The 15,000-nt window shown below is 44.3% G+C and overlaps 1 protein-coding gene across 3 annotated transcripts in view; it reads right to left on the bottom strand.

The window, feature by feature from the left end:
- The window catches only part of fbxo3 (F-box protein 3), a 20,821-nt gene extending 16,351 nt beyond the window's left edge, over positions 1-4,470 (bottom strand). For 2 of the 3 annotated variants that reach the window (XM_079668534.1, XM_079668533.1), the window contains exons 1-3: positions 4,313-4,470; positions 3,253-3,342; positions 2,326-2,489 (exon numbers count right to left, since the gene is read on the bottom strand). In XM_079668534.1, the coding sequence (XP_079524660.1) occupies positions 2,326-2,489; positions 3,253-3,342; positions 4,313-4,413 (355 nt within the window). In that variant the 5' untranslated portion in view covers positions 4,414-4,470. Of the gene's footprint in view, positions 1-2,325; positions 2,490-3,252; positions 3,343-3,434; positions 3,656-4,312 lie in introns of those variants that run through there. The other variant, XM_079668535.1, reaches the window with a different exon arrangement.
- Between the last annotated feature and the right edge of the window lie 10,530 nt (positions 4,471-15,000).

Genomic DNA, 15,000 nt, shown 5'->3' on the forward strand with positions numbered 1-15,000 from the left:
AAGAAGACTTCCGTGCATGGTTGCCATGGTTTTCCTTCTGTATATTCTTTGCGGTGGATTTAGCAGCAGAGGTGGGGAGAGGCGGGGCTCCAGCTGATCTCTGATCTCTCTCTCCTGTCCATATCGATCAGATCTAGCTAGTTCTAATGATATGAGTGTCAAAGGACACCTAAACAATAAGCAACATTTTGACCGGAGAATTTTAGATTTCGGCTAACACAAACGGGGGGTCTGCTGGAGGCACCTGCTGGGTACACGGTCCTGCGAGATACCGGGACCTGGCTCAAACACTCGGACGCTGAGTCACGTCAGGGTTAAAGGACTCTTAACACAGAGTCACGTCAGGGTTAAAGGACTCTTAACGCAGAGTCACGTCAGGGTTAAAGGACTCTTAACGCAGAGTCACGTCAGGGTTAAAGGACTCTTAACGCAGAGTCACGTCAGGGTTAAAGGACTCTTAACGCAGAGTCACGTCAGGGTTAAAGGACTCTTAACACAGAGTCACGTCAGGGTTAAAGGACTCTTAACACAGAGTCACGTCAGGGTTAAAGGACTCTTAACACAGAGTCACGTCAGGGTTAAAGGACTCTTAACACAGAGTCACGTCAGGGTTAAAGGACTCTTAACACAGAGTCACGTCAGGGTTAAAGGACTCTTAACGCAGAGTCACGTCAGGGTTAAAGGACTCTTAACACTGAGTCACGTCAGGGTTAAAGGACTCTTAACACAGAGTCACGTCAGGGTTAAAGGACTCTTAACGCAGAGTGACCTCAGGGTTAAAGGACTCTTAACACAGAGTCACCTCAGGGTTAAAGGACTCTTAACACTGAGTCACGTCAGGGTTAAAGGACTCTTAACACAGAGTCACGTCAGGGTTAAAGGACTCTTAACGCTGAGTCACGTCAGGGTTAAAGGACTCTTAACGCTGAGTCACGTCAGGGTTAAAGGACTCTTAACGCTGAGTCACGTCAGGGTTAAAGGACTCTTAACACAGAGTCACGTCAGGGTTAAAGGACTCTTAACGCTGAGTCACGTCAGGGTTAAAGGACTCTTAACGCTGAGTCACGTCAGGGTTAAAGGACTCTTAACGCAGAGTCACGTCAGGGTTAAAGGACTCTTAACGCCGAGTCACGTCAGGGTTAAAGGACTCTTAACACAGAGTGACGTCAGGGTTAAAGGACTCTTAACGCTGAGTCACGTCAGGGTTAAAGGACTCTTAACACAGAGTCACCTCAGGGTTAAAGGACTCTTAACACAGAGTCACGTCAGGGTTAAAGGACTCTTAACACAGAGTCACCTCAGGGTTAAAGGACTCTTAACGCAGAGTCACGTCAGGGTTAAAGGACTCTTAACGCCGAGTCACGTCAGGGTTAAAGGACTCTTAACACAGAGTGACGTCAGGGTTAAAGGACTCTTAACGCTGAGTCACGTCAGGGTTAAAGGACTCTTAACACAGAGTCACCTCAGGGTTAAAGGACTCTTAACGCTGAGTCACGTCAGGGTTAAAGGACTCTTAACACAGAGTCACGTCAGGGTTAAAGGACTCTTAACGCTGAGTCACGTCAGGGTTAAAGGACTCAACGCAGAGTCACGTCAGGGTTAAAGGACTCTTAACACAGAGTGACCTCAGGGTTAAAGGACTCTTAACACAGAGTCACCTCAGGGTTAAAGGACTCTTAACACAGAGTCACCTCAGGGTTAAAGGACTCTTAACACAGAGTCACCTCAGGGTTAAAGGACTCTTAACACAGAGTCACCTCAGGGTTAAAGGACTCTTAACACAGAGTGACCTCAGGGTTAAAGGACTCTTAACGCAGAGTCACCTCAGGGTTAAAGGACTCTTAACGCAGAGTCACCTCAGGGTTAAAGGACTCTTAACACAGAGTCACCTCAGGGTTAAAGGACTCTTAACACAGAGTGACCTCAGGGTTAAAGGACTCTTAACGCAGAGTCACCTCAGGGTTAAAGGACTCTTAACACAGAGTGACCTCAGGGTTAAAGGACTCTTAACACAGAGTGACCTCAGGGTTAAAGGACTCTTAACACAGAGTGACCTCAGGGTTAAAGGACTCTTAACGCAGAGTCACGTCAGGGTTAAAGGACTCTTAACACAGAGTCACCTCAGGGTTAAAGGACTCTTAACGCAGAGTCACGTCAGGGTTAAAGGACTCTTAACACAGAGTCACCTCAGGGTTAAAGGACTCTTAACACAGAGTGACCTCAGGGTTAAAGGACTCTTAACGCAGAGTCACCTCAGGGTTAAAGGACTCTTAACACAGAGTGACCTCAGGGTTAAAGGACTCTTAACAACAGGGTGTCTCTGACCTTTGAGCGATGCGATCATTCGGGGGCATTTGAGAAGCAGGAAACCCTTCAGCTGCTCCCAGGACCTCTTCAGAGGAGCGTAGTGCTGCAGGTATCGACCCAGGTCTCTGTAGTTCTGCTGGAAGAGGAGGTACCAGGACACGCCGCTCTGCAGACGCTCCGCACTACACACACACACACACACACACACACACACACACACACACACACACACACACACACACACACACACACACACACACACACACACACACACACACACACACACACACACACACACACACACACACACACACACACACACACACACACACACACACACACACACACACACACACACACACACACACACACACACACACACACAGCAGCATAAAAACAAATGGCATTGTACAATACAAATTAAAAGACTAGAAATAAACAATCCAAAATGTCAACATCTCAATAGCTATAAAATAGTTTTGTGAAAATAGTGAGTGTCCTCTTCCAACATGAGAGCAACATGATAACAAAGGTATCAACTGTAGCTGTGAACATGACAGGATGTGTGATGACCTAGAAGAGCATCAGGACTGTTTGAGGCATATGATAGCTATGTGATTAACATGATGATTCAGCCTCTATGGAGAGAGACATATGACAAGCATGATCATTTCTGACGTGGAGCTAATCTGAAGTAAACATTGAATACTGCTTTCTATAACAGAAACAGTGATTATTAAAAATGTTAAGTATTCAGAAAACGTCAGATCTTTTTTGAAAAAAGTCCGAATTTTTAGACATTTTGAGAAAAATAGCAACAAATCCCCTTTTTTGTTTTGACTACTTCCATTGTGGAGAGGATCAGAAACACGTGGAGGTTTAAGACCAGGGAGAGTCTCTAGCACACCGGTGTGTTACAGCGACTCCAGCAGCAGCGGCACTCACTCGGTCAGCAGCCAGTGTTTGGAGGAGAGACGTTTCCACAGAGGGTTGTGTTTGGACAACTCGTTCAGTCTCCTGCTGACAACACTGCAACTGAAGAGACACAGGAAACACGTTTCAGGTGTCAGGGCTCGTGTTGTAGGATATTTCAAACTGCGCCACAGCAACAGGGCTCGCTGACTCACACGTTACAAACCGTCCAAATAAAACGAAGCGCTGATTTCTTTGCTTCTTCCATCAAACAAACCTCCTCAGTGTGGCGTGAGACCCTTCCTTATATAACAGCTGATTCATCAATACATCAAAGCTATTCTCAGAACACTTCATTTCACACTAGTTCACAAATACAAAGAATATATTAAGACCTAAGTTCATTCATATTTAATTGACTATCAACACAAAACATGTTTCTAACACAAAGAGTCTCAGATGCTTTTCTACAGCTCACCCTCCTCTTCCTCCTCCTCTCTTTCCACCTCCTCTTCCTCCTCTCTCTCTCCTCCTCTCTCTCTCCTCCTCTCTCTCTCTCTCCTCCTTCTCCTCCTATGTACTGCCTGTAGCTTTGTGTTCTGTTGAATTGTGATAAAACATTAAATACATAATATAAATGCAAAATGGAATTATAATAAAAACATAGAAGTTTGAAAGTGTTTTTATTTTTATACTTTATGTTTATGATTATAATGTACTTTTATTTAACTAAGACGTCCAATGCATGACTGAAATTGAAACAGTATGTTTTAAATAGGTGTTAGTATTTTTTATAACTTAGCTTCAGTTGGAAAAAACGTAAACAAACAGCATGTGTTGGCTTCAAGCTACCGGGTATTTATATATCAACCTTTAGCTTTGAGCTCCATGACAGCGACTGATTGAGATGTATTCAAGTACAAACATCTTCAATAAACAGATCTTAAATACATTTTTGACTCTTTTTATAACAAATTAGCTCAAAAGGAGCAGCTAGTTTGTGATGCTAGGCTAAGCTAACTAGCGGTTTGTTTATTGACAAACAAAGTTGTTTCCTCCCGGTTCCCCCGATGTTCGGTGGATCGATACTTACTGGATCAGGTCTCTGAAGCTCAGGAAGGAGAGGATGTGAAGCAGCGGGTCTGAAGGAAGGAGATCCATCCGGAGATCCGAGTTAGCTGCCATTGTTAGCATTAGCAACACTTTCTTCTTCTTCGCTGGTCGTTTTAAAAGGTAGCGTTCAGGAGCGGTACTGACACCTGGTGGGCGGGAGGCTGAACTGCAGTCGAAACCAATCAGAAGATAAGATAAGAAGTACTTTATTCAGAATGAAAGGTCTTATCCTCAGATGCTCAGCAGCTGGAGTGTAGAAATGGCAATGCAACTCTTCTGACCTGAGCTCCTCCAACAATGCAACATATAGAATAAAATACAGATAAAAAGTAGTGCAAGAAGTCTTTATACATGTAAACAGAATATAATGTACAAGAACAGAATATGAAATTAAATAATGTACATTAAGACACAATTAGATACGGTTCATTGCGGTGATAACTATTTATATAAATAAGTACATTGCAAGATGACAAAGCAGGAAAATCATATTTAACCACATTGTAAAAACCTCAGCTTTATTTAATTGTTTGTATTTAATAATAAAACTTATATAAAGCTTAGTATCTGAATCTTTCCCCTGTGTTTAAGTATGATCATTAGACCACCTCAGCTTGAAGACTTTCACCTCAGGGTAAATATTTGCGTAGCTTTGTGCTGACTCAGCAAACAGAGAGAAAATACAGCTGCATTTTAACCTCAATATTAAGTCTTAATTGCTTTATTTAAACCCTTATTCTGTTGTTAAGTTATTTCGATCTGCGTAGGCGTTGAGTTCTAACATTTTGAAGCAGAAATCCTCTGACCTCAGATCTGCTCTGTTTTCTCAGCTGACGCTCTGCAAACGTTCAGGAACAAAAGTTCAAACGGTCAGCTGCGTGGGCGGGAGGTACGGGAACATTTAACCTGATTTTAGAGATGAGGGGGGTGAAGAACATCAACAACACTACAGAAAGACACAAAAGGACTACAAAGAGACACTAGAGGACTACAAAGAGACACTAGAGGACTACAAAGAGACACTAGAGGACTACTAAGAGACACTAAGGACTACAAAGAGACACTAAAGGACTACAAAGAGACACTAGAGGACTACTAAGAGACACTAAGGACTACAAAGAGACACTAGAGGACTACTAAGAGACACGAGAGGACTATAGAGAGACACTAAAGGACTACAGAGAGACACGAAGGACTACAGAGAGACACTAAGGACTACAGAGAGACACTAAGGGACTACAAAGAGACACTAGAGGACTACTAAGAGACACGAGAGGACTACAGAGAGACACGAAGGACTACAGAGAGACACTAAGGACTACAGAGAGACACTAAGGGACTACAGAGAGACACTAAAGGACTACAGAGAGACACAAAGGACTACTGAGAGAAACTAAGGACTACAGAGAGACACTAAAGAACTACAGAGAGACACTAAGGACTACAGAGAGTCACTAAGGGACTACACAGAGACACTAAGGACTACAGAGAGACACTAAGGACTACAGAGAGACACTAAGGGACTACAGAGAGACACTAAAGGACTACAGAGAGACACTAAGGACTACAGAGAGACACTAAAGAACTACAGAGAGACACTAAGGACTACAGAGAGTCACTAAGGGACTACACAGAGACACTAAGGACTACAGAGAGACACTAAGGACTACAGAGAGACACTAAGGGACTACAGAGAGACACTAAAGAACTACAGAGAGGCACTAAGGGACTACAAAAAGACACTAAGGGACTACAGAGAGACACTAAGGGACTACAGAGAGACACTAAAGGACTACAGAGAGACACTAAGGACTACAGAGAGACACTAAAGAACTACAGAGAGACACTAAAGGACTACAGAGAGACACTAAAGACTACAGAGAGACTCTAAGGACTACAGAGAGACACTAAGGACTACAGAGAGACTCTAAGGGACTACAGAGAGACACTAAAGGACTACAGAGAGACACTAAAGGACTACAGAGAGACACTAAGGACTACAGAGAGACACTAAAGGACTACAGAGAGACACGAAGGACTACAGAGAGACACTAAGGACTACAGACAGACACTAAGGGACTACAGAGAGACACTAAAGGACTACAGAGAGACACAAAGGACTACTGAGAGAAACTAAGGACTACAGAGAGACACTAAAGAACTACAGAGAGACACTAAGGACGACAGAGAGTCACTAAGGGACTACAGAGAGACACTAAGGGACTACAGAGAGACACTAAGGACTACAGAGAGACACTAAGGGACTACAGAGAGACACTAAAGGACTACAGAGAGGCACTAAGGGACTACACAAAGACACTAAGGGACTACAGAGAGACACTAAGGGACTACAGAGAGACACTAAAGGACTACAGAGAGACACTAAAGGACTACAGAGAGACACTAAGGACTACAGAGACACACTAAAGAACTACAGAGAGACACTAAAGGACTACAGAGAGCTTTAGGACTATAGAGAGACACTAAGGGACTACAGAGAGACACTAAGGACTACAGAGAGACACTAAGGGACTACAGAGAGACACTAAGGGATTACAGAGAGACACTAAGGGCTACAGAGAGACACTAAGGGACTACAGAGAGACACTAAGGACTACAGAGAGACACTAGGGACTACAGAGAGACACTAAGGGACTACAGAGAGACACTAGAGGACTACAGAGAGACACTAAGGGACTACAGAGAGACACTAAAGGACTACAGAGAGACACTAAGGACTACAGAGAGACACTAAGGGACTACAGAGAGACACTAAGGGACTACAGAGAGACACTAAGGACTACAGAGAGACACTAAGGACTACAGAGAGACACTAAGGGACTACAGAGAGACACTAAGGGACTACAGAGAGACACTAAAGGACTACAGAGAGACACTAAGGGACTACAGAGAGACACTAAAGGACTACAGAGAGACGCTAAGGACTACAGAGAGACACTAAGGGACTACAGAGAGACACTTAGGACTATAGAGAGACACTAAGGGACTACAGAGAGACACTAAGGACTACAAAGAGACACTAAAGGACTACAGAGAGACACTAAGGACTACAGAGAGACACTAAGGGACTACAGAGAGACACTAAGGACTACAGAGAGACACTAAAGGACTACAGAGAGACACTAAAGGACTACAGAGAGACACTAAAGGACTACACAGATACACCAAGGACTACAGAGAGACACTAGAGGACAACAGAGAGACACTAAAGGACTACAGAGAGACACTAAGGGACTATACAGAGACACTAAGGACTACAGAGAGACACTAGAGGACAACAGAGAGAAACTAAGGACAACAGAGAGACACTAAGGGACTACAGAGAGACACTAAGGGACTACAGAGAGACACAAAGGGACTACACAGAGACACTAAGGACTACAGAGAGACACTAGAGGACAACAGAGAGACACTAAGGACTACAGAGAGACACTAAGGACTACAGAGAGACACTAGAGGACAACAGAGAGACACTAAGGACTACAGAGAGACACTAAGGACTACAGAGAGACACTAAGGGACTACAGAGAGACACTAAGGACTACAGAGAGACCCTAAGGGACTACAGAGAGACACTAAAGGACTATAGAGAGACACTAAGGGACTACACAGAGACACTAAGGGACTACAGAGAGACACTAAGGGACTACACAGAGACATTAAAGGACTACAGAGAGACACTAAGGGACTACACAGAGACACTAAGGACTACAGAGAGACACTAAGGACTACAGAGAGACACTAAGGGACTACAGAGAGACACTAAGGACTACAGAGAGACACTAAGGACTACAAAGAGACACTAAGGACTACAGAGAGACACTAAGGGACTACAGAGAGACACTAAGGGACTACAGAGAGACACTAAGGACTACAGAGAGACACTAAGGGACTACAGAGAGACATTAAAGGACTACATAGAGACACTAAGGACTACAGAGAGACACTAAGGGACTACAGAGAGACACTAAGGACTACAGAGAGACACTAAAGGACTACAGAGAGACACTAAGGACTACAGAGAGACACTAAGGGACTACAGAGAGACACTAAGGACTACAGAGAGACACTAAGGACTACAGAGAGACACAAAGGGACTACAGAGAGACATTAAGGACTACAGAGAGACACTAAGGGACTACAGAGAGAAACTAAGGACTACAGAGAGACACTAAAGGACTACAGAGAGACACTAAGGACTAAAGAGAGACACTAAGGGACTACAGAGAGACACTAAGGACTACAGAGAGACACTAAGGACTACAGAGAGACACTAAGGGACTACAGAGAGACACTAAAGGACTACAGAGAGACACTAAGGGACTACAGAGAGACACTAAAGGACTACAGAGAGACGCTAAGGACTACAGAGAGACACTAAGGGACTACAGAGAGACACTTAGGACTATAGAGAGACACTAAGGGACTACAGAGAGACACTAAGGACTACAAAGAGACACTAAAGGACTACAGAGAGACACTAAGGACTACAGAGAGACACTAAGGGACTACAGAGAGACACTAAGGACTACAGAGAGACACTAAAGTACTACAGAGAGACACTAAAGGACTACAGAGAGACACTAAAGGACTACACAGATACACTAAGGACTACAGAGAGACACTAGAGGACAACAGAGAGACACTAAAGGACTACAGAGAGACACTAAGGGACTATACAGAGACACTAAGGACTACAGAGAGACACTAGAGGACAACAGAGAGAAACTAAGGACAACAGAGAGACACTAAGGGACTACAGAGAGACACTAAGGGACTACAGAGAGACACTAAGGGACTACAGAGAGACACAAAGGGACTACACAGAGACACTAAGGACTACAGAGAGACACTAGAGGACAACAGAGAGACACTAAGGACTACAGAGAGACACTAAGGACTACAGAGAGACACTAGAGGACAACAGAGAGACACTAAGGACTACAGAGAGACACTAAGGGACTACAGAGAGACACTAAGGACTACAGAGAGACACTAAGGGCTACAGAGAGACACTAAGGGACTACAGAGAGACACTAAGGACTACAGAGAGACACTGAGGACTACATAGAGACACTAAAGGACTACAGAGAGACACTAAGGGACGACAGAGAGACACTAAGGGACTACAGAGAGACACTAAGGACTACAGAGAGACACTAAGGGACTACAGAGAGACACTAAGGACTACAAAGAGACACTAAGGGACTACAGAGAGACACTAAGGACTACAGAGAGACACTAAAGACTACAGAGAGACACTAAGGACTACAGAGAGACACTAAGGACTACAGAGAGACCCTAAGGGACTACAGAGAGACACTAAGGACTACAGAGAGACACAAAGGGACTACAGAGAGACATTAAGGACTACAGAGAGACACTAAGGGACTACAGAGAGAAACTAAGGACTACAGAGAGACACTAAAGGACTACAGAGAGACACTAAGGACTACAGAGAGACACTAAGGGACTACAGAGAGACACTAAGGGACTACAGAGAGACACTAAGGACTACAGAGAGACACTAAGGACTACAGAGAGACACTAAGTGACTACAGAGAGACACTAAAGGACTACAGAGAGACACTAAGGGACTACAGAGAGACACTAAAGGACTACATAGAGACGCTAAGGACTACAGAGAGACACTAAGGGACTACAGAGAGACACTTAGGACTATAGAGAGACACTAAGGGACTACAGAGAGACACTAAGGACTACAAAGAGACACTAAAGGACTACAGAGAGACACTAAGGACTACAGAGAGACACTAAGGGACTACAGAGAGACACTAAGGACTACAGAGAGACACTAAAGTACTACAGAGAGACACTAAAGGACTACAGAGAGACACTAAAGGACTACACAGATACACTAAGGACTACAGAGAGACACTAGAGGACAACAGAGAGCGACTAAAGGACTACAGAGAGACACTAAGGGACTATACAGAGACACTAAGGACTACAGAGAGACACTAGAGGACAACAGAGAGAAACTAAGGACAACAGAGAGACACTAAGGGACTACAGAGAGACACTAAGGGACTACAGAGAGACACAAAGGGACTACACAGAGACACTAAGGACTACAGAGAGACACTAGAGGACAACAGAGAGACACTAAGGACTACACAGAGACACTAAGGACTACAGAGAGACACTAGAGGACAACAGAGAGACACTAAGGACTACAGAGAGACACTAAGGGACTACAGAGAGACACTAAGGACTACAGAGAGACACTAAGGACTACAGAGAGACACTAAGGGACTACAGAGAGACACTAAGGACTACAGAGAGACACTAAGGACTACATAGAGACACTAAAGGACTACAGAGAGACACTAAGGGACGACAGAGAGACACTAAGGGACTACAGAGAGACACTAAGGACTACAGAGAGACACTAAGGGACTACTGAGAGACACTAAGGACTACAAAGAGACACTAAGGGACTACAGAGAGACACTAAGGACTACAGAGAGACACTAAAGACTACAGAGAGACACTAAGGACTACAGAGAGACACTAAGGACTACAGAGAGACCCTAAGGGACTACAGAGAGACACTAAGGACTACAGAGAGACACTAAGGACTACAGAGAGACACTAAGGGACTACAGAGAGACACTAAGGACTACAGAGAGACCCTAAGGGACTACAGAGAGACACTAAGGACTACAGAGAGACACTAAGGGACTACACAGAGACACTAAGGACTACAGAGAGACACTAAGGACTACAGAGAGACACTAAGGGACTACAGAGAGACACTAAGGACTACAGAGAGACACTAAGGACTACAGAGAGACACTAAGGGACTACAGAGAGACACTAAGGACTACAGAGAGACACTAAGGGACTACAGAGAGACATTAAAGTACTACAGAGAGACACTAAGGACTACAGAGAGACACTAAGGACTACAGAGAGACACTAAGGGACTACAGAGAGACACTAAGGACTACAGAGAGACACTAAAGACTACAGAGAGACACTAAGGGACTACAGAGAGACACTAAGGACTACAGAGAGACACTAAGGACTACAGAGAGACACAAAGGGACTACAGAGAGACATTAAGGACTACAGAGAGACACTAAGGGACTACAGAGAGAAACTAAGGACTACAGAGAGACACTAAGGGACTACAGAGAGACACTAAGGACTACAGAGAGACACTAAGGACTACAGAGAGACACTAAGGGACTACAGAGAGACACTAAAGGACTATAGAGAGACACTAAGGACTACAAAGAGACACTAAGGGACTACAGAGAGACACTAAGGACTACAGAGAGACACTAAGGGACTACAGAGAGCCACTAAAGGACTACAGAGAGACACTAAGGGACTACAAAGAGACACTAAGGACTACAGAGAGACACTAAGGACTGCAGAGAGACACTAAGGGACTACAGAGAGACACTAAGGACTACAGAGAGACACTAAAGGACTACAGAGACACACTAAGGACTACAGAGAGACACTAAGGGACTACAGAGAGACACTAAGGGACTACAGAGAGACACTAAGGACTACAGAGAGACAGTAAGGGACTACAGAGAGACACTAAGGACTACAGAGAGACACTAAGGACTACAGAGACACTAAAGGACTACAGAGAGACACTAAGGACTACAGAGAGACACTAAGGGACTACAGAGAGACACTAAGGGACTACAGAGAGACACTAAGGACTACAAAGAGACACTAAGGGACTACAGAGAGACACTAAGGGACTACAGAGAGACACTAAGGACTACAGAGAGACACTAAGGGACTACAGAGAGACATTAAGGACTACAGAGAGACACTAAAGACTACAGAGAGACACTAAGGACTACAGAGAGACACTAAGGACTACAGAGAGACCCTAAGGGACTACAGAGAGACACTAAGGACTACAGAGAGACACTAAGGGACTACAGAGAGACACTAAGGACTACAGAGAGACCCTAAGGGACTACAGAGAGACACTAAGGACTACAGAGAGACACTAAGGGACTACACAGAGACACTAAGGACTACAGAGAGACACTAAGGACTACAGAGAGACACTAAAGGACTACAGAGAGACACTAAGGACTACAGAGAGACACTAAGGGACTACAGAGAGACACTAAGGACTACAGAGAGACACTAAGGACTACAGAGAGACACAAAGGGACTACAGAGAGACATTAAGGACTACAGAGAGAAACTAAGGACTACAGAGAGACACTAAGGGACTACAGAGAGACACTAAGGACTACAGAGAGACACTAAGGACTACAGAGAGACACAAAGGGACTACAGAGAGACATTAAGGACTACAGAGAGACACTAAGGGACTACAGAGAGAAACTAAGGACTACAGAGAGACACTAAGGGACTACAGAGAGACACTAAGGACTACAGAGAGACACTAAGGACTACAGAGAGACTCTAAGGACTACAGAGAGACACCAAGGACTACAGAGAGACACTAAAGGACTACAGAGAGACACTAAGGACTACAGAGAGACACTAAGGGACTACAGAGAGACACTAAGGACTACAGAGAGACACTAAAGACTACAAAGAGACACTAAGGACTACAAAGAGACATTAAGGACTACAGAGAGACATTAAGGACTACAGAGAGAAACTAAGGACTACAAAGAGACACTAATGACTACAAAGAGACATTAAGGACTACAGAGAGACATTAAAGACTACAGAGAGACACTAAGGGACTACAAAGAGACACTAAGGACTACAAAGAGACACTAAGGGACTTCAGAGAGACACTAAGGGACTACAGAGAGACACTAAGGGACTACATAGAGACACTAAGGACTACAGAGAGAAACTAAAGGACTACAGAGAGACACTAAAGGACTACAGAGAGACACTAAGGGACTACATAGAGACACTAAGGACTACAGAGAGACACTAAATGACTACAGAGAGACACTAAGGACTACAGAGAGACACTAAGGACTACAGAGAGACACTAAGGGACTACAGAGAGACACTAAAGGACTATAGAGAGACACTAAGGACTACAAAGAGACACTAAGGGACTACAAAGAGACACTAAGGGACTACAGAGAGACACTAAGGACTACAGAGAGACACTAAGGGACTACAGAGAGACACTAAGGGACTACAAAGAGACACTAAGGGACTACAGAGAGACACTAAAGGACTACAGAGAGATACTAAGGGACTACAGAGAGACACTAATGACTACAGAGAGACACTAAGGACTACAGATAGACACTAAGGGACTACAGAGAGACACTAAGGGACTACAAAGAGACACTAAGGACTACAGAGAGACACTAAGGACTGCAGAGAGACACTAAGGGACTACAGAGAGACACTAAGGACTACAGAGAGACACTAAAGGACTACAGAGACACACTAAGGACTACAGAGAGACACTAAGGGACTACAGAGAGACACTAAGGACTACAGAGAGACACTAAGGGACTACAAAGAGACACTAAGGGACTACAGAGAGACACTAAGGGACTACAGAGAGACACTAAAGGACTACAGAGAGACACTAAGGACTACAGACAGACACTAAGGACTACAGAGAGACAGTAAGGGACTACAGAGAGACACTAAGGACTACAGAGAGACACTAAGGACTACAGAGACACTAAAGGACTACAGAGAGACACTAAGGACTACAGAGAGACACTAAAGGACTACAGAGACACTAAAGGACTACAGAGAGACACTAAGGACTACAGAGAGACAATAAGGACTACAGAGAGACACTAAGGGACTACAGAGAGACACTAAGGGACTACAGAGAGACACTATAGGACTACAGAGAGACACTAAGGGACTACAGAGAGACACTAAGGACTACAGAGAGACACTAAGGGACTACAGAGAGACACTAAGGACTACAGAGAGACACTAAGGACTACAAAGAGACACTAAGGACTACAGAGAGACACTAAAGGACAACAGAGAGACACTAAGGGACTACAGAGAGACACTAAGGGACTACATAGAGACACTAAGGGACTACAAAGAGACACTAAGGACTACATAGAGACACTAAGGGACTACAGAGAGACACTATAGGACTACAGAGAGACACTAAGGGACTACAGAGAGACACTAAGGACTACAGAGAGACACTAAGGGACTACAGAGAGACACTAAGGACTACAGAGAGACACTAAGGACTACAGAGAGACACTAAGGACTACAAAGAGACACTAAGGACTACAGAGAGACACTAAAGGACTACAGAGAGACACTAAGGGACTACAGAGAGACACTAAGGGACTACATAGAGACACTAAGGGACTACATAGAGACACTAAGGGACTACAAAGAGACACTAAGGACTACATAGAGACACTAAGGGACTACAAAGAGACACTAAGGACTACATAGAGACACTAAGGGACTACAAACAGACACTAAAGGACTACAGAGAGACACTAAGGGACTACAAAGAGACACTAAAGGACTACAAAGAGACACTAAAGGACTACAGAGAGACACTAAGGACTACAGAGAGACACTAAGGACTACAGAGAGACACTAAGGGACTACAGAGAGACACTAAGGACTACAGAGAGACACTAAAGGACTACAACGAGACACTAAGGGACTACAGAGAGACACTAAAGGACTACAGAGAGA

This window comes from Notothenia rossii (genome assembly GCF_949606895.1).
Source record: "Notothenia rossii genome assembly, chromosome: 3".
Lineage (NCBI taxonomy): Eukaryota > Metazoa > Chordata > Actinopteri > Perciformes > Nototheniidae > Notothenia > Notothenia rossii.